The sequence below is a fragment of the Pipistrellus kuhlii genome, unplaced genomic scaffold, assembly GCF_014108245.1.
Source record: "Pipistrellus kuhlii isolate mPipKuh1 unplaced genomic scaffold, mPipKuh1.p scaffold_m20_p_2, whole genome shotgun sequence".
Classification (NCBI taxonomy): domain Eukaryota; kingdom Metazoa; phylum Chordata; class Mammalia; order Chiroptera; family Vespertilionidae; genus Pipistrellus; species Pipistrellus kuhlii.
Genome location: NW_023425515.1, coordinates 34,063,666 through 34,084,937, shown reverse-complemented (window position 1 = coordinate 34,084,937; position 21,272 = coordinate 34,063,666). Strand labels below are relative to the sequence as shown.

Sequence of the window (21,272 nt, the reverse complement as noted above, 5' to 3'; positions counted from 1 at the left end):
ATAGAAGCATAAAATGCTATTTAGTCCAGACGGCTGAACGAACTTCCAGACAAAGCCGGCTGCAAGAGCTGAGCCCCTTGCATGAATTTCATGCATTGGGCTTCTATTAGAAATATAAGAAGGTGACCTGTGTATCATCTTTCTTGGCCCTGGCCTGGACTGTGTGGGGATGGGTTTAGTGTTCCCTCTTTAGCAATTGGCTAGTACTTATCCCTATTCTAACTCTGGTTTTAACACAGAGAAAAATAAATTAATAGAAATGCAAGTGAATTTTAAAAGATATTGTTACTCTTCTAATGAAGGTTGCTCTCATTAGTAGTACGGGGTTGTAAAGTCATTCTGCGTTCCTGCTCCCATGCTACCCCATCTCTTATTGTGCATAACAGAAACTACTTTCTTTTGGTTAAAATTCACCTTACATGTAATTTTTTTTTTTTTTGGTTCTAAAAGTTAATTTTACGAAATCACAGTTTCTTAAAAAAAATTCTTATTATTATTATCTTGTTATAATCCTAGGTCTTAATACATCAGAGACATACAGGCAATGAGAAAGGGGAGGGAAAAGGTATAGATGATGTGAGAAAGAAAAAGACAGAGGGAAAGAGAGATAGATCTTGGAACTAAAAAGTTCTTGCTTTACATACCCAGAGGGGGCTAAAAGCACAAACCTTGTTCTGGGTTCAGGGTGAGAGGAGGGATACAAACTGGTATAAAACTAGAAAACTAGAATCTGTGAATGTTTTACCTACAATGCATCCTGTGGAGCTAAATCTTATATAACATTTTTTTCTCTCTCTAGCAATATGTGATAATATATGTAATAAATACTGCATGAGCTTTTTGCATGTCAAACGCTGTTGTGCATACTCTTTGCCAGTAACTTCTTTTTTAAAAAAAAGTTTATTTTTTTATTGTTGACCCATAACTTCTTTAATCCTCACAACAACCTAAGGAAGTAAGTATTGTTATCATCTGATTCCAGAGCTTGTACTGTTAACCAAGACCCAGTGCTTAATGTCTTCACCTTCTGGGACTTGGATTGAATCAAATAATGAACTCTAGAAGCTTGGGCTCCCTCTTCTAAATGTCTTTCCATTTAGAATCACATTGAACGGTAACCATACATACGTAAACTGAACCCAAAACATCAATAGATGATAAAAATGAAAAAAAATTGTTAATATCCAAATGTATTGTATTAGAGGTGTTAGAGCATAAAGAATAAGACTTTTAAAATCTGATTTATTATAAATGTTTAATGGAGCACATAATTTAATGTAAGATGTTTAATAGTATTTATTTAATATTGCTATTTAAAAATGTGTTTGTGAACCTTTTTTCCTTCTTACAGAATGATCTTTACTTTATCAAGAAGTCAAACACTAAAAATGATGAAGAAAAACAGTCCCTCTTGACCAAAATAAATGAACTAAACCTTTTCAATGAAAGATCAGAGAAAGAACTTAGTAAAGCTCGAGCTTTGAAACAGGTGCAGTAAAATAATATGAATATATAATAAAATCCACATGCTTTCAGGTTCAATACAGAAACATTTTGAAACATAGCAATGTTTGAAAAAGACAGTCAATAAAATGTTAAAATACATTATTTCTTTCCAGTTTCAAAGAAAATTTGCTATATATATGGTATTAAAAATTTGTTAATATATTATACATGCTTCCAAAGCATTAAGTATTCTAGAGACAGAACCATGGAATAGACTGACAAATTTTAAAGGAAAGTTGGGAGTAAGGGAGATGGGGATGGAAGGAGAGATTAATAAAAGATTTTACACACACACACACACACACACACACACACACACTCTAAGGCCTGGTGCACAAAATTTAAGCACAGGTAGGTTCCCTAGGCCTGACCATGATCAGAGCTGAACGGGCCTTCTGGCCGCCAGCTGGGGCCTCCATTCTGTGCCACCCCTTGGTGGTCAGTGCATCACAGGAAGCAATGGGTCTCCTGGTCAAATTCCTGTGGGGACAATATGCATATCAGGCTTTTATGTATAGAGACTAGAGGCCTGGTACATGAAGTCATTCATGGGTGGAGCCCAGTCAGCCTGCCCTGGTTGGGGCCAATCAGTTCAGGCTGGCCAAGGGAGGGGACACGGGTGGTTGGCAGGCTGGCCCCATGCCTAGTCAAGGTGGGGGAGGGAATTGGGGGTAGGGCCAGCCAGGAGGAGGGACCACAGGTGATTGGCCGGCCAGCCCTGCCCCCTGGTCAAACTCCCAGTTGAGGGGACAATTTGCATATTAACCTTTTATTATATAGGATACACATAGCCCTCAGACACAGTCAATAGTGTGGTGAAGGCTTGGGAAGGGCAGGTGTGAGGTGGAGCAAGTCAATGGAGGAAAAAAATAACAAAAAAACAAGGGGGACGTCTGTAACACTTATAACAATAAAGATAATTTTTAAAAATAGGATCTTGTAGTGACCAGAAAAATTTTTTTTTGAAGTTTTCCCACAGTCCATTGGATGAAGTTACTATAATTTACTTGGGCAATCTCCAATTTTTTGGATTTATGTTTGTTTCTAGTGTTTAGCTATTTTAAATAGTATTATCATGTTCTATGTACATATATCATTGTGCATTTGTTTAATTGGTTCCTTAGGATAAATCTCCACCTATATAATTAAGGTAAAAAAAAAAAAAGAGAATATTTTCAATGTCTTAAAACTATGTTTAAGTCCAATTGTCTGCTAGAGGGTTCAATTAATATTCCCAGTAGCAATGTGTCAGCATCCTATTTTACTTACCACCATCAAAGCTGGATCTTATAGTTGATAAAATTATCGTCAATTTGATGGTCAAACATGGTACCTCATTGCTTTTAGTCTGCACTTTTAAACGTGGTGACTTTTTGAATCATTTTGCTTAAACATAAAATTTAAAATATCCTATATAATATTGTAAAAGGCTAATATGCAAATAGGCTGAAAGGCAGAATAACCGATCAACTAGTCGCTATGATGTGCACTGACCACCTGGGGGTGTGCATGGAACATGGCAGGTATTGGCCACAGCAGATGGTGGAGCTGATGAGTGAGAGTTCCAGACCAAGGTGGGGCATCAGTCGCTGTCATCAGGGCCAGCTTCTGGTGGTTACTGGAAATTCTTTGCTCCCACATGTTGCAGTCCTGCCTGGTACTCATACCTGCTGCCAGTGACTGGGGCCCGCCCTGATTGCTCAGCACCATCAGTGGGTACAAGTGGCAACTGCTGGCCCCAATCGCATCTGAGGGCTTCTCCACCTCTTCCTGCTCCTGAGGGGCGATTGGGGAAGCAGCTGCTGCTCACACCGCTGATGGCACTGGCCCACTTGTACCCACTGCTGGAGCCAGCCCCATTCGCTCTGCAAATGGAGCTGGCAACATCAGTGCATGGGAGTGGCAATGGCGGGAGAAGGGCTGTCAGCAGACGGGGCTGGGGGCTACAGTGAGAGGGGCTGGGGGAGGGGTGTTGTTGAACAGAGGATGGGCCAAGATCTTGTGGCCCACAGTTCCTTTTAAGGTACATGAATTCATGCACTGGGCCCCTAGTGTTTAAACAAAAATGTTTAAAACACATTTTTAAAACTTATACTACCAGAGGCCCAGTGCATGAAATTTGTGCACAGGGTCAGGGAGTCCTTCAGCCCAGCCTGAACCCGCTTGCAGTCTGGGATCCCTCTAGCAGTCTGGAACCCCTTGCTCCGTACTGCTCACCTGTTCGCTGCTCTTTACCACTTGGCTCACTGCTCCTTAGCACTGCTGCAGAGGCGGGAGCGGCTCATGTCACCGCCACTGTGCTTGCCAGCCATGAGCCTGGTTTCTGGCTGAGAGGCACTCGCCCTGAGAGAGAGCACTGACCACTGGGGCAGCTTCTGCATTGAGTGTCTGTCCCTGGTGGTCAGAGTGCATCATAGTGGCCGGTCATTCTGCCAATTGTTCTGCCATTTAGTCAATTTGCATATTAGGGTATTATTTTATAAGATGCTCCATAATCTTTATGTTTTACTTTCTGGTTTATGTTCTTGGCCCGTATTTCCATTAGGAGGTTTATATTTTTTAATTGCTTTGCAAAATATCTTCATATGTAAAAATATTAATTCTGCCATAAATAGTGCCAATATTTTTCCATTTGTCTTTAAATTTTTATTTAGTTTTTTTTTTTACATGAAAGCTTTTTATTTTTATTTTTTATTTTTTTAAATATATTTTATTGACTTATTACAGAGAAGAAGGGAGAGAGATAGAGAGCTAGAAACATCAATGAGAAAGACATCGACCAGCTGCCTCTTGCACACCCCCTACCAGGGATGTGCCCGCAACCAAGGTACATGCCCTTGACCCGAATCGAACCTGGGACCTTTCAGTCCGCAGACCGATGCTCTATCCACTGAGCCAAACCGGTTTCAGCAACATGAAGGCTTTTTAAACATCAAACAGCTAAGTGCTTTTCCTTGTGTAAATGTTATGTTTAGAAACTTCTTTGTCATATAAAAATCAAATAAATGCTTGCTATTTCGAATAGCTGCATTGCTTTTATCTCTTGCATTAAGTTTTTTGGTTTGTTTTTACTCATCTGGAATTTATTTTGGTACATATGAAATGTAGGGATATAATCTTTTCTCCAGTAAAAAACTGTATTTTTGAAGTAGTAAAAGTCTTATATTCTGGAGTGTTTGTTTCTGGGCTTTCTATTCTGAAAATTATCTTATACTTTTTATCAGGATTCTACTCATGATGGAATCATTTTAAAATAAAAATTTATTTACATATCATCTTATAATATTTAGTTTAGAAAATAAAAATGCTTACCCATAGAGCTTTATATATTTTCAGTTTCAATTTTATGAATAATTTCTTCCTTTTTTTCTTTAATAAAACTTAAATTTAGGATTGCATTATAGTAAAAGACTTGGAATGACTATAATTTTTTTTTTCAGTGAAAAGGAAAGAAAGGAAAAGGGAAAACACACACACACACACACACACACACACACACACACACAAAAAAGGAAAACCAGAGTCATGATTCAGAGCAATCTAAAAAATTTAACTTTAGTTAACAACTTAGTCAATGGTCAAATTAGAAAAAAAGTTGTTTTCAAGTTTGACTTTTGTATCAATAATGAAGAAAAGTATTTTGGTTTGGGTATAAAAATAATTTTTCAATATTTGATTATGATAGAATTTGATGATTGAAGACAATATTCTGAAACTTGAAGCTAAACGTGCTCGTGAACTGCTTCACAGTAAAGCAGAAGAAGTTCTTTCTCTGGAGAAAAGAAAACAGCAATTACAAACAACTATGGAAGAGCGAACTGAAGAAATTAAGGTTCACAAAACCATGCTTGCATCACAAATAAGATATGTGGATCAAGAACGGCAAACCATAAGGTAACAATTAGAATTCTCACATCCTGCTGATGAATTTTAAAACAAAGAACCTACTGCTCCCTCTCCCACCCTGGGTGTCCATCTTTTTCATATTCATTTGAATGTTATTGCCATAAAGTTGTTCACAATATTTTATTTGTTTCATACCTGCAGTGTTTCTAGTATTTCATTCCTGATTTGAATTTTTTTGTGACTTACCTTGCAACTAATGACATTTATTGCTCTTCAAAAATAATCAAATCTTGCTGAATTTTACTATTGGGAATTCATTTTTTATTTTATTAATTGCTACTCACATTTATTATTCTTTTCCTTTCATTTTTATGGGCTTACTTTGTCTTCATTTTTCGAGCTTTTTCAGATAGATGCTTAGTTAATTAATTTTCAAATTTGAAGGCTAAAACAATTCCCTTACGTATTACGTTAGCTGCATCTTTATTACCTAAGGGCTAGCTATTACATATTATAGGTTTTGCAGGCCATATGGACTCTGTTGTAGATTAAATGCAGCCATAGAAAAACATGTGAATAAATGAGCATGGATGGCTATGTTCCAATAAAACTTTATGGATACTGGAATTTGAATTTCATAGAATTTTATAGAATATAATTTTTCTTTTGATTTTTAAAAACCATTTTGCATTTAAAAATGTAAAATCCATTCTTTGGTCATGAACTGTACAAAAACAAGAGGCAGGCAGACACGCTGGCTCTTTATTGCCTAGTAATAATATTCCACTGTATGCATCTACTCCAATTTGTACATTTTCCCGTTGTTAAACATTTGAATTGTTTCCAGTTTTTGGCTACTACAGAAAAAACTGCTATGAACAGATGTTTTCTTGGTATGAACATATGCTTTCTTTTCTCTTGGGTACATAACCTAGAAGTGGAATATCTGGATCATATGTTAGGTATTTCTTTTTTGTCCTTCTGGTTTGTTTCTTTCATTGGTTTTGCTGAATTTTATTTTTCTCTTCCATTGTTTGGAGGATATATATTCTAATTTAATTATTTTGTTGGTTATTCTTAAATTCAAAAGAAACTTTAATCTTCCTACTTTTCTATAAATACTGAAGATGAATTTGATTTTATTATTTTTCCCTTCCCAAAAGACGGTAAGACTCTTAGTATGTTTTATTGCTGCATCTCTTGTCTCCATCTTTCATTTATTATTGAAATCACTGATTATTATACCCAGTTGTTATTTATTGTTTTTAATATTATGTCTCTACTTTTAAAAGAACTACTTTCTTATAACTTCTTTGATCCCTTCAGCCAATTGCCAGCAGTAATTTCATTCTGGCTATGTTTTACTTTGTTTTGGGGTTCAATATTTTTTCATGTATCCTTTGTCTTCTTATTTTCTTGGATTTCATTTTTCATCTCTCTGGAGTACATTCTGAGTTTTTTTCATTGATGTTTTCTGAAATTTTGAGTCCTTTTCACAATTAAAATATATTTATTCTATCCCATATTTTAATTTAGTTGAACTTTGAGAGCATTGTTATACATTCATCTATATATAGTACAGTATATGAGAGGTCTGATTTCTGGTTAATTTATTTTATTTTGTAGGAAACTTGGTTTTTGTTTTCTTTCTGGAAGCTTAGAACAATCTTTTTACCTTGGGATTTTAGAATTTTCCTGTATGTGTCCAGGTGTTTTTTCATTTTTCTTGTTTGACCTTTAGTGAACTTTTTCAGTTACTTCATTGAAGTCTTTCTTCAAGTAAGGAAAATACCTTTCTATTACTTCTTTATTTTTTCTCACATCATACTCTATTCTATCCATTTGCTGCTCATTTTTAGTGGATGTTGGTCTTCTTAGATATATCTTTACTTCCAGATTTCATATATATATATATATATATATATATATATATATATATGAATAATTTATAGATTTTTAGATAGAAAGGGTATACAAGAAACATTGAGATGAAAATACATTTATCATCTGCCTCCGGCACACAGCCCAGCTCTCAATCTGTGCCTGTGATCTTTCCTGGGGATCAAACTAGCAACCTTTTGGTGCACAGGATGATGCCCAACCAAATGAGCCACACCAGCCAACGCCAACACTAACATTTTAGGTAAACTATAATTAAAAAATAAAGTAAAATTGAAAAGGGGAAATTACTTGCATGAACTTTTGTCCCTTTATTGGTCCTTTCTTTTCACGGAAGCCTATTCTTGTTTTATGGGTATTTTTTGATGCAATATCCTCTCATCTTTTATGCGACACTAATCTGATAGTTTTCTTCTAGCCCACGCATTATCTTTGCTTCTCCTAGTGTCTGTTCTGTCATTGCACATTTTGTTCTTTTTATTCATGCTGTTAGCTTTCCATAAATGTCTGATAGTCCTAAGCTTCCTGTTATATTTACTTTAAAATGCTTAATTAATAATTATAGTGATTGGTAAAATGATCCAGTATGGCTTTCTTCTGCAATTAGGTAGATCTCTTTCTCCAAGTCTCTACTCTAAATGGGAGGCTGATTGTAGGCTATGGGAAAGTCTGCCCTAAAGGAGTTTACTTTGAAGACGTATTTCATTCTTGGGTAGAACTGCCTTTTTTTTTTTTTTTTAATCTAGCTCCAACCTACATTGCTAGAACTTGGATAATTGGGGGCAGAAGAGGAGGTTATAATTGGAGTGTAAATAATTCCTGCCAATATACTTTGAGGGGTTGAAGAGAGTAGTTCAGATGTTCTGTAGGTAATTTTTATATTAATTACATTGATAGCCTCAGATATAACTTTTTCTCTTTTTATTTCTGAATTTGGATATTTTCCAAGATTTCTTTGGTAAAAATAGCTTTTATTTCTGCATTAATCGGTATCTATCTCTATTTTCACTGTCAATAGTATCCCATTTATTTTTCTTCTTTTTGTTGTTAATGCTAGCCCAAAGATATTTTTTCCCATTAATTTTTTTTAGAGAGTGGAATGAAGGGAGGGAGGGAAAGAGAGAGAGAGAGAAACATTGGTTGCCCCTGTACCTTTCCTGCCCTGCCCAGGGCTCCCACTATGCAGGTATGTGCTCTTCAACAGGAATTGAACCTGTGACCCTTTGGTACATGGGCCAAAATTCCAACCATTGAGCAACACTGGCCAGGGCTCCCATTTGTTTTCAGTGAATTCATGAAAAAATTGTCTTTCTTGTTCCCAGAGCTGTTACGTTGTTGTTTTTTCCTTTTTAGTCTTTTCCATTTTAAGAAGGAGGAGACATATTCTTGTGATTTAGTCCATCACTTAATCTGGAAGGTCAAGCATTGTCTTTTATAATTATATAAAGGATAAATAAAAATTTTCTGATGAAATAGCAGAAACACTTAAAAATAAGCAAAACTGTAACTTTTGATATTAATGTTTTGCCATCTATTTTTTTCTGTCTCCTCTTTTAAAAAAATTAAATATTTATTGTTCATATTATTATAGTTGTTCTTCTTCCCTCCTCTCCCCCCCATTGTTCCCCTTCACCGGTTCCCACCCCACCCATGCCCTTACCCCTCCCCCCACTTTCCTCATCCATAGGTGTATGGTTTTTGTCCAGTCTCTTCCTGCACTCTCCACACCTCTTTCCCCTCGAGGATTGTCAGTCCACTCCCTTTCTATGCCCCTAATTCTATTATATTCTCCAAATTATTCTATTCATCAGATTTTTTTTATTCAGTTGATTTTTAGATTACCTGATTGATGGATATGTATTTGTTGTTCATAATTTTTATCTTTTACTTTTTCTTCTTCTTCCTTTTCTTAAAGAAAAGCTTTCAGCATTTCATATAATACTGGTTTGGTGGTGATGAATTTCTTTAGCTTTTTCTTATCTGTGAAGCTCTTTATGTGACCTTCAATTCTGAATGATAGCTTTGCTGGGTAATCTTGGTTGTAGGCTCTTACTTATTCACCACTTTAAATATTTCTTGCCACTCCCTTCTGTCCTGTATAGTTTCTGTTGAAAAATCAGCTGACAACCTTGTAGGTAACTGTTTTTCTCTTGCTGCTTTTTATATTCTCTCTTTGTCTTTTGCTCTTGGCATTTTAATTATGATGTGTCTTGGTGTGGTCCTCTTTGGATTCCTTTTGTTTGGGGTTTTGTGTGCTTCCTGGATTTGTAAGTCTATTTTTTTCACCAGGTGGGGGAAGTTTTCAGTCATTATTTCTTCAAATGGGTTTCCAGTATCTTGCTCTATCTCTTCTTCTGGCACCCCCACAATTCGGATATTGGTACACTTTAAGTTGTCCCAGAGGCTTCTTACACTATCTTCATATTTTTGGATTCTTTTTTCTTTTTTGCTTTTCTGGTTGAATGTTTTTTGCTTCTTTGTATTTGACTTGATTTTTGTGATCCTCTAGTCTGCTTGGATCTTTGCATATTATTCTTTCAGTCAGTGTATGCTTAATTTCTAGTTGGTACTGTTTCATATCCTTGAGGGTCTCACTAAATTTATAGACTTTTTCTAGAAAATTCTTGAAAAACCTTATGACCCTGGTTTTGAACTCTATATCCAGTAGGTTGCTTTCCTCCATTTCTGTCATTTGTGATCTGTTTCTTTGTCTCTGCATTTTGGCTGCTTCCCAATGTTGATAGATTGGCTTTGTGTGCTAGGTGTCCTATAGGTTCCAGTGGCTCAGCAGCCCCCCCCCCCCCCCCCCCCCCCCCCCAGTTACCTGAGGTGGATACTCTTTGTGCACCCTTTGTGGATTGTGTATACAATCTTGTAGTAGTTAAGCCTTGATTGTTGTTGGTATCAGTGGGAGAAATTGACCTCTAGGCCAATTGGCTGTGAAGATCAGCTGCATCTACGATGGGAGAATTTCTGTGCTGGAGACACCCTTACAAGGCAAGACTTGCTTCAGTGAGGCTTTGGTGCTCACTGAGTCTGCCCCTTGAGTGTGTCCCTTATAGATCTGAGGAGTTGTAATCTGGATAGTCCCACTCTGACCCCTGAGTACACTAGCTCTTGGATCTCAAAGGAGGTGCTAATTTAGCCTCTGCCAGAGGCCACCCAGCTGAAGCTATGGAGACATCTGCAGATTCTCTTCTTTGTTTGGGGTTTGGAGGTGCCCAGATGAGGCCCAGCTGTGAAGCAATGCAAGCTGCTGTGGGGCCTTGGGCCTTCTTTTAGATGTTCTGGGTCTCTCTGACTCAGCTGCAGTTTGTTAGGTAAGTTTAGATTTCAAAGGACTAGGCCATTCATATGCAAAAGCTTGGTGGGGCAGAGTCTCAGGGTGGAGCAAACAGCAATGGCTTCCTATCAGCCCTGCCCTATGAGGCCCTCCGGGTATCATTGTCCCTGGTAATTACTGCAAGCACCTCTGAGAGAAAGCCGCCCTCGAGTTCCGCCCACTGCCAGACAGTCCAGTTTCTCCCCAAATGAGTCTGGGTCCCCAGAGTCTCGCTCAGAACTGGAGTTCAGAGCAGTCGGGAGCTTGTGTCTCCCTGTGGATTGAAAAAGCCAGCTGCATACTCAGTTGCCAACCCTCTTCGCATGGGCATCTCTGTACCTCTGCACTTCACTTCCACAGCTCCTCTGGGTCTCATTGTGCTTTTCTCTTCCCTTCTAGTAATAGAACTTCCACTTAGCTAGCCTTCTTGTGGTTCTGGATGATTTCCATTTTGCCTTTTAGTTGTAGTTTTGAAGTGGTTGTGTGAGGCAGCAGGTTCAGGTGTTTACCTATGCCATCATCTTGGTTTCTATTTTCTTTAGGAGTAGAAAAACTGCAGATTTCCTCTCAGCAGGTTGGATGGTCACTTTCATCTGGCCGTAGTAGGCAAATATGTCTCCCTCCATGCATATATTAATGTTATCAGTATTATTATAAAGTAAGTTAAAAACAGTTCATAATATGTGAATTTACTGGAATAAAAGGAAAAAATTTAACCAGCAGATTTAGGAATATAAACCATGGATTTCTCATATTTCTGCAAGCTTTGTCAGGAGGGACACTAATTGTCCTAGCTGATCTTGAAAATTTTTTATTTATTTTTTGGTAAAAAACACATAATATAAAACTTAGCATCTTAACCATATTTCAGCACATAGCTCAGTAATGTTAAGTATATTCACATCATTGTGCAACAGATCTTCAGGACTTTTTCACCTTGTAAATCTGAAATTATGTCCATTAGCATTAACTCCTCCCCCCCCTCCCCCCCCACACACCTCACATTTTGTGGCCCAATTATCATTGGTAATTATCATTCTTCCTGTCTATATGAATTTAACTACTTTAAATACCTCAGGCAGTGATAACATCAGCATTTGTTGTTTTGTGGACTGGCTTATTTCACTTAGCATAATGTCCTCAAGGTTCACTCATATAACCTGTAACGGAATTTCCTTCTTAAGGCTGAATAATAAATACAGTATATCATCTTTGTTTACTCATTCTTCTGTCTGTGAACATTTGGGTGGCTTCTACCTATTGTGAATAATGCTACTGTGAACACTAGTGTGCTGGATCACATGGTAGTTCTATTTTTAATTTTTTGTTTTCCATAGTGGTTACACCATTTTACAGTCCGACCAGCAGAGCCTAGAGGTTCCAATTTCTTCACATCCTTGCCAATACTGTGGTTTGTTTGTTTGTTTGGCTGTAGGCTTCCTAATGGGTTGAGGAGATATATGCCATTGTGGTTTTGATTTACATTAGACTATAAAAGACATTTGGATAGTGAACAGTTTCAGAATCTAGAGGAAGTATCTCCCTCTGGAGCAAAGGTTAGGCATGTTTGCTTATTTCCTACTATAGAGTATTTAGGTTACCTAAGCTTGAGGTCCTCAGCTGTAATATACATCTACTGCGGGTGCAGCATTTGTTTGAGCCCCTTCTCTTCTGCATGGCACCTTGGAGCAGGGGGAAGCAATGTAAATACAAACTCATGTCATGAGTGACAAAATGCTTTCTCTATGACCCAAGAAACTGTGTCTTCTGCCACCATCCATGAAACTGTGGCACTTGTTATCTTTCAAATAGGGTAAAATCTGAGATGCTTCACACTGAATTATAAAATTGAAAAGTGAGAACATCTAATCTGAGTACAGTAATAATACAAATACTGATGTCTTCCATGAGAACAATATAGTTCTTTAAAAAAAAATGGTATTTGTTTTCCAGTGTTTAATTTTTCTTTTCTTTCCATATTAGTGCTGACTTTCATGAGCGGCTAAGTAAAATTGATAAGCTGAAGAATAGATATGAAATTCTTACTGTTGTTATGCTGCCTCCTGAAGGAGAAGAGGAGAGAACACAGGCCTATTATGTAATAAAGGTAATTGAGATTGATTTAGTTGTGAAAAAAGAATTACCCTTTCTTTGTTAATAACCAAAATGGCTTCCCCCCCCCCCCCCTATGACATTTCAAATTTCATAGCAGTCTAGGAATCGTTGCACTTAATTAGGGCCATAAAACATTAGTTGCTAATTGAAGTACTGAAGCTCTATTAGTTTTATACTATTCCAGTCCATGAGGTCAAAGAGAGGCCTAGAATACTCTTTGACATTTTTTTTTTTCATCTTTGCATCCTGTCATTTCCCCCCATTTATTCAAATTTCCTAAATTTTTAGCCTAAAACCTACTATCACTACTCTAGACCTTACCATCGCCTGGAGTTACACCACTTCTGAAATCTTATACCCCAATTTAACATTGCAGACCTGATAAGGCAGAGATCCAGAGAGTAAGAAGTGTGGGACAAATGAACAGGTGAACCTGCTGTTCTTTCTGACGTTTGAGAGTTGTCTGCTACCTCATGGTTATCTTTGTCTAGTAACCCATAATAGGAGATTCAGAAGTAATTAGTGATTGGATATAATTCCCTTCCTGAGCACTACTATGTTCATCTTTCCATGTAAAAAATACCTTGCACAGGTATGACTTCCTTTCCAGAAAAGCTCAGGAAATTATTCAAAACACCACAAAAAAGGAATGAAATTGTAACTTTAACTCGTTCTTCCTGTCTTATGTATGGATAGGAGTAGGCAGATCTCCCAATTCACACTTTTAGAGATGGGCCCTTGTGGATGGATCCCTGCTATTGACTTATAATCTTCCAAATTTCTATAGTCCTTTGAAGCTGCCTCTAACATATGTTATGTGACATTCTGCCACTTTGCCTCAGAAAATCCTGCCAAACCAATATGAGAAATGAGTCCCAGTTCTCAAGTCCCTTTAATAACTCATCTGTCTTAGTACCTCAGAATTCTGCCCAATATTCACAGGATTTACCTTTTCTCAAGTTTTGAAAGTTTCCAAGGGTGAGGGGTAGGCTCTAGTTTGTTAAGTGTTGGGGAGCAGTTAGATGTTGCAACCCCAGTTAAGTTTCTCTACCAAGCTGTGATGAGGTACCTAAAAGCACTGATGTTAGTGTCTTTGTCCCTGTCTTGGTTCTGTCACTGACTAGGTAGGTGACCTTGAATAAGTTAACCATTTGGGGCCTTAGTCTCCTCACTTGCAAAATATAAGGATAATATTGTTACTTTTGTTATGAGATAGAAAATATGTATAAAGCCCTTAAGACAGTGCCTAGAACAAAATGAATCCTCACTAAATGTTAGCTATTACCATTGTCATTGCGGTTATGATGAACTAGAGGCCCGGTGCATGAAATTAGTGCATGGAGGGGGGAATCCCCTCAGCCCAGCCTGCACCCTCTCCAATCTGGGACCCCTTGGGGGATGTCCAATTGCTGGTTTAGGCTCAATCCCCGGGAATTGGCTTAAACCGGCAGATATCCCTTTCATCATCCTTGACCGCTGGCTCCTAATCGCTAGCTGCCTGTCTGCCTGGTTGCCCCTAACTGTCCTCCCTTGCTGGCCTGATCACCCCTCACTGCCTTTGTGTGCCTGATTGCTCCTAACTGCCCTCCCCCAACACCTCCACCAGCATGGTCACCCCTTACTGCCCTCCATGCTGGCCTGGTCACCCCCAACTGCCCCCTTCTGCAAACCTGGTTGCCCATAACTGCCCCCCCTTCCCCCAACTGGCCTGGTCTCTCCACAAATGCTACCCCCTGCTGGCCTGGTTGCCCCATGCAACCTGCTTTTCAGTCGTTTGGTTGTGCCTCACTAACCCCCGTACTGGCTTGGTCATAGGCAGCCATCTTGTGAGGGCATAAGGGTTAATTTGCATATTACCTCTCTATTATATAGGATAATCATCCACTTCTCAGGAAAATAGGCACATTTTTATGAGGAGAGTATTCCTTTTGTTCACAGTAAAGGTGAAGAATGCCAGTGTTAAATGAATCAAAGCTCTCCTACCCTCTCAATTTCCTGATGCCACACCTCACCTTCTCCAGGATCCACAGCTTACCACTTATCCCCATTTTGCATTGTATGGCATCCTGACATGTCTTATGCATAACACTTGACATGTAATGGATGTATAAAAAGGAACCATTTCTTTATAACTATACTCCATGTGTCTTATGTTGAGAACTATCAATGGCCTGAAAATGGGAAAAGCAGTCTGTGGGTGTGCAGTGATGCCACTGCATGGTGACACCAGACTTGGCATTTTCTGGCAGGCCCCCTCCAGGGTTACTTGATTCTGAAGGAAGGTACGCCTTTGACAGATTTCTATTGACTAATCTACTTTATAACTCTGTAGGGATAGATGTTAACTTGTGGAAACTGAGTTGTCCACAATGCAAATAAATTTTGGCTAATAGAAATACAACTGATTAAATTCTACAGGAAAGATAACCCAAGCATTACATTTTGTTGCCTTAAAAGATATAGTTTCATATCTATAGGCTAATTTATTTCAGCATTTGTGTATATTAAAGCTGTTCCACTTCTCCCTTTGAACTTGTCTAACATCTTAGGGGTTCTTTCATTGATGAGTTGAATAAAATCTTTGACACATTCATTGTATATTTGAGAATCTTTTGGGGGCACATTCCCTTACCTGGAGCAGTTCTTCTGGAATTGACAGGGTCCAGCTGGAGAGAGCCTGGCTATAGCAGAGATTTGATGGAAAAATTCACTGAATATCTCCCTTCACTGAGGAATTTATGGTTTTCAGCAATTAGGAAACTTCATTTTCTCTACCCACATTTATCACAATTACCTTTCTCTAATTAACTAAAATGTGGTAAAATACATAAAAATTGCCATTTAACAATTTTAAGTGTACAGTGGTATTATATTCACATTGTTGTGCAATTAACACCACTACCAATCTCCAGAACTGTTTTCACCCTCTGAAAACTGAAACTGTACCCAGAATAATAACTCCCCGTGTCCCCCCGCCCCAAATCCTGGCATTCACCACTCAACTTTAAGTCCCCATGAATTTGACTACTCTAGGTACTTCAGGTAAGTGGAATCATGCAGTATTTTTTCCTTTTGAAAATATGGAATACTTCACAAATTTGTGCGTCATTCTTGGCATAGGTGCCATGCTAACCTCTATATTGTTTCAAATTTAGTTTGTGCTACTAAAGTACTTTCTATAAGTTTAACATTACTAACTGCTCAAAAAATGTTAAAATACTACTTCTATTAACACATATAACTACAACTGGCTTGGAAATGACAGGCCTTTACTTTTCTGGGTGTGTCCTGTCTCACCTCCTTTTTATTCTTCTCTACGCTATAAAAGGAGAAAGTGTTCCTAAGTTTCTTTCAGGCCAGAAATATATCCTATTGAATATATACCGGTACTTTGAAATGTCCTTCTAGTTCTCTGTTTCCCTTCCCAGTGAAGTTTATAACTGCTTGACTTTTTGGTAATTTTTGTTGGAGAGTTTAATGTAAGCTTTGGTGAGTTACTGTATTTCCATTACTGTTTTGTATCCTATGTGCTATACTTTGTAGGCCTTGAGGATTTGATCTTCTATAAATCAAATGAAAGAAATAAATGGTGTTTTATATGGATCTCAGGGTAAATGGGTATTGCTGTGAGTTAACTACTATGTTCTGCCCTGAAAACAAACATTCTCCCCCATGAGAAATACTTTTATTTAATCATTTATTCTGTATTTTTACAGGCTGCTCAAGAAAAAGAAGAACTTCAAAAGGAAGGTGACACTTTGGATGCTAAGATCAACAAAGCTGAAAAGGAAATCTATGCTCTAGAAAACACCTTACAAGTGCTACACAGTTGTAACAACAATTTCAAACAATCTTTTAAGAAACTGACACCATCTAGTATGTAGGAGTATTAATGAATATATGCAATGAAAACTGTATAGTTGTTTTTAAAAAAGGAACACTGAGCAATAGCAAACAAAAATGTACCATGTTTGATTGAGTCAGAAAAACCATCCCCTTTGAAAATAAGTGCTAAAGTGTTATTTCCATTATTAGTTCTAATGATGCAGCATATCACTTCTCTAGCGGATTAATTTCAAATTCAAAGAAAATAGCACATTAACTGCCCTGTGTTGACTAAACAAGAGTGGCTGCTACATATGGTCATATTTTTAAACAAGTAGACATCCTTTCATAAGAAGAAATGTTAGAAATTTAATATATATAAGATTTTAAGATTGATTTCTACAGAATATGTTAAAAATTTAAACTACAAATTCTCTAAATCTTAGGTGATGAATATGGACTAAAACTCCAACTAGAAGAACAGAAAAGAGCTGCTGATGAAAAATATAGATACAAACAAAGACAAATCAGAGAGCTACAGGAAGACATCCAGGTAATTCTCCAGGCTTTAGTAATAAGCCTTTGGTAGAAATAAACTAATATTATGTCTATTTTCTTACCCCATAATTTTTTTAAAGAAAATTAGATATCTCGTTAAAATGAGGAAAAAAGTGATTAAAAACATTAAAATAGCCGTTTTAAACACAGCATGGACTCTGAATCATCACTTGTTAGTTGATGAATCATTCATTGCTATTTAATTATGATCTATTCCTCTATCTTTTAATTAATGTACTCTTATTTTCATTTAATTCCTAAAAGATTATTTCATAAAACAAGAATTTGAAAGATAAAAATAATCTAGTACACAGAAGGTGCTAAAGCACATTACTGAAAGAGAAAACAATGTGCCTGGTAAGCAGGCTCTACATACTTTTTTTTTTTGCTAATAAAGTTGAAGGAATAGATGGATTGTGAATCTCTGAAAATTGCATGCATGTTTTCATAGTTATTAAATTACTTTCCAAGTACCATAAAAATATTTCCAGTAGAATTACATATAAAAGTTAATTATAAAGCCACTATATGTGTTCTTTATACAAAAGTAAATGAATTAAGATTAAGTGAATATTTGACAAACTGCAAGTTGTTATTTTTGATTCTAATTAATAAGTATTTTAATAATTTATTTTCTGCAGAGCATGGAAAATACTTTAGGAATTATAGAACATTTAACAAATAGTGGCAAAGAAAAATTATCAGAGAAGCAGACTTATTCATTTCAACTAAGTAAAGAAATTGAGGAGCAGAAGCCAAAATTAGAGAGAGTAACTAAACAGGTATTGATATTTAAAAAAAATCTGACCTAAAAAAAAAAAAAATCTGACTTGTCATATTTACACTAGAGGCCTAGTACATGAAATTCGTGCATGGGGGTGGGAGTGGTCCTCAGCCCGGTCTGCACCCTCTCCAATCTGGGATGTCCAACTGCTGGATTAGGGGATGGGGCCTAAACTCTTGCAATCTGGGACTGCTGACTCCTAACCACTTGCCTGCCTACCAGCTTGATCACTGCCTAACTCCCCTCTGCAGGCCTAATGGCCCCCAACTGCCTTCCCTAGGCAGCCTTATGGCCCCGAACTGCCCTCCCCTGCTGGCCTCATCACCCCTAATTGCCTCTGCCTCAGCCCCCACCACCGTGGCTTTGTCCGGAAGGAAGTTGGACGGTAGGAAGATGTCCAGTCTCTAGGTCTAATTAGCATATTACCCTTTTATTAGTATAAATTTTTTTGAAGTTTCAAATGGTAAACTCAAATCTTTTTATCCATGAAAAAATATTTTATGTAACAATTGACTACTGTTGACCAACAGTGTGCAAAACTCACCAAAGAGATCCGTCTTTTGAGAGAAACAAAATATGAAACACTAGAAGAAAGAGACATCAAACTTCGTGAATTGAGACAGGTTCACCGGAACATTGATGAAATGTTAGCTGATGTCACAGCAAATGCTGAGATCCGCATTGTCCTTCAGACATACTTTCAACAGGTAGTCACTGTACCTTCTCATTAAATATAAGTATTTCTTAAAACACTTCATGAAAATAACTTATGGCATTCATCAGAGTGAAATCTAATCCCAAATATTCTCCTAAAATGCAGTGAACTAATGACTGCTATTGAATGTATTGTACTTTCAGAAAGGTCTGGAACTACCTATAGCTAGTGCTAAGCGCCAGCACCAGAGATCTCCTTCGCAGACTTCACTACTGTCACTAAGGTAAGTGGAAGACTAAAAGATCATGTCCTCAGGGCTCACAGCTGCTACCTCCGTGAAGCCAGCCCTCCCACAGTACCACAGCTGTTGGATCTGCCAGTGCTCTCCTCCTTACCCACCTGCCTAGCTCAGTGCCACAGATGCAGACATGGCCAGCAGAGCAACATTCTTTCCAACCTCTTTCCATTCCTGTGCAGAGTGTTCTGTGACTACCAGCTATTATAGTAGGGTGGACAGGGTGAAATTTTAGAGGTTACATCTAGCATGACTAACCCTGAAAGGCGGGGGGGATTTTTAACCATAAAAGAGCAACTCAGATATAGAGATATGGAGTATGATTTTTATTAACACCACACCACAAAATTTTAAATACTCAGGATTTGAATTTAATTATGTTGATTTAATTTGCTAATAGAGGAAATTACTCTTTCAGTTTAGTGCCATCCAGAATTCTATCATCAGGGATGTTCAATCAATGCTCTTGTGCTTTGCTGACAAAAATAAAAATTAACAATGATCCTAACTTTTAAATTTCCAATCTTCTACCTTCAGCAGCCACTTAGTTTTCATTACTCCATGTAGGGATTTCACAAAGACAAAGTAATGTCCTAAAAGGTGTGGTTTAAATTTAAAAAAAAAAGTTTTTAAATAAACATGGTGAGCAGCCACTTGAACATCCCTGTACTGTTATAATATATATAATATATATATCTATCTCAACTGAGAATATCTTTGAGAGGGAGAGAAATATTGACTCTTGCAACATACATATGTGCCCTGACCAGGAATCAAACATGCCACCTTTTGGTATATGAGATAGTAACTGAGTTATCCAGCCAAAACAAATCTCTCTCTATATATATGTAAATTCTCCCCACAAGTTATTTTTTTAGAGTGGGAGGAAAGTGAGAGAGACACATTAATTGCCTCCTGCACATGCTCCAACCAGGGCCAGGGATTGAAACTATAAACAGATATGTGCCCTTGACCAGGAATCAAATCTGAGACTCTTCAGTGTACAGGCCAATGCTTTAACCATCAAGGCACATCCGTCAGGGCTATATTTTTAAACTTAGCATTTAAGAATTGTGTAGCTAGTAATGATTTTCAAATAATCTCAACATCCCCCCCCCCTCCCCCCCCGTAAACAGATCAATCACTTTCTTCTCTTATATAACCTACTAGAGGCCCGTTGCATGAAGAGATTCGTGCAATAGGCCTTCCTTCCCTTGGCTTCCAGCACCCGTTTTCCTTAGACACCTGGGACTCAGGCCTTCATACAGGCCGGAGTCTGCTGCCTTTGTCTTGGCTGCATGGCTGCAGACTCTGGTTGGAATATGTCATCTTCACTACAGACTCTGGCAGGAGTCTGCCATCTTTGCTGCACATTCCAACAGGAGTCTACCATCTTTGACTGCTACAGACTCCGGCCATAGTATGCCGTTTTCCCTTTGGCCACCCACACCCTCCCTCTCATAGTAGGCATCTTGCCCTACCCAGCCACTCCTCACCTGGAGCTCCTGGGCTGTTGCCATCTTTCTCCTCCTGATTTGCATATTCCCTCCTGATTGAGTGGTGGGCGAAGCAGAATGATTACTTTGCATATTTCTCTTTTACTAGTGTAGATCATTTACTCTGCCAGCACCCATTCCATATGCACATGCCTTTTTGTTACATTTTGTTTAATCAATTTTGCAAATCTTTAATTATATTTGAAAACATTTTTCCTTATTATGTTTTTAAAACTATTTTTCTACTGGTTTGAAACTTATTATATTCATTACCTTTCCTTAAAAAAAATAATTTATATTAAAGGTCATGCTTTAAAATTTATTATTAGCACTATTAATGTTAGGTACTTTTTGCTCTTTTTAGTTGTGGGATTATGATAACTTTCACTATTAATGACGGGGTCTTTCTTGATGAAAGTATAAATTTTGAATTAAATTTACAATAATTCTGTACTTTCTTCTAGGTCGTCTAGGAGTACTGCTTCTCAGGTTTCGATGAACATATTAGAGCTAACCTTCCCACCCTCCTCTTCACCATCTGGCAGCACTTTGAGGCCAACTAGTTCTAGCAGTAGTAGTTCCGGTAACGATAAAAACAAAAAGAGCAGCACGTAAACAGTTTAATCTCTCTTGAACAAACTATAAACAAAAACCCTCACATTTCACTTTTAAAATAGTAAGTTTCACTCTATACTTTAGGTGCTATATAATGGTATAGAGTCCTACTGAAATAGTGTGGAAAATGAAATGACCAGGCAAGTTTTATCAGTGAAAAATGGTAGTTTAAAGTAAGTCAAGCTTAACTTTCTTATCCTTTTCTTCATATATTATACCTGATTTTAACAAGGTTACAGATTACACAAGTGTAGAGAAAACTGTTTTTCCACTGTTATTTTTATGTATGTTAAAACAGAAAATAGTTGACTTTATTATTTCACAATAGCCATGCAACTATGCTCACTTAGAATCTT

The 21,272-nt window shown here is 37.5% G+C and overlaps 1 protein-coding gene and 1 pseudogene across 1 annotated transcript in view; one reads left to right on the top strand and one right to left on the bottom strand.

The window, feature by feature from the left end:
- The window catches only part of CCDC39 (coiled-coil domain containing 39), a 41,353-nt gene extending 20,110 nt beyond the window's left edge, over positions 1–21,243 (top strand). The window contains exons 12-20 of the mRNA XM_036445454.2: positions 1,352–1,489; positions 5,192–5,400; positions 12,557–12,680; positions 16,405–16,564; positions 16,960–17,066; positions 17,713–17,853; positions 18,386–18,562; positions 18,714–18,793; positions 20,766–21,243. Of these exons, the coding sequence (XP_036301347.1) occupies positions 1,352–1,489; positions 5,192–5,400; positions 12,557–12,680; positions 16,405–16,564; positions 16,960–17,066; positions 17,713–17,853; positions 18,386–18,562; positions 18,714–18,793; positions 20,766–20,916 (1,287 nt within the window). The 3' untranslated portion in view covers positions 20,917–21,243. The remainder of the gene's footprint in view (positions 1–1,351; positions 1,490–5,191; positions 5,401–12,556; positions 12,681–16,404; positions 16,565–16,959; positions 17,067–17,712; positions 17,854–18,385; positions 18,563–18,713; positions 18,794–20,765) is intronic.
- On the bottom strand, positions 15,763–15,861 carry LOC118725054 (annotated as a pseudogene).
- Positions 21,244–21,272: the final 29 nt, after the last annotated feature.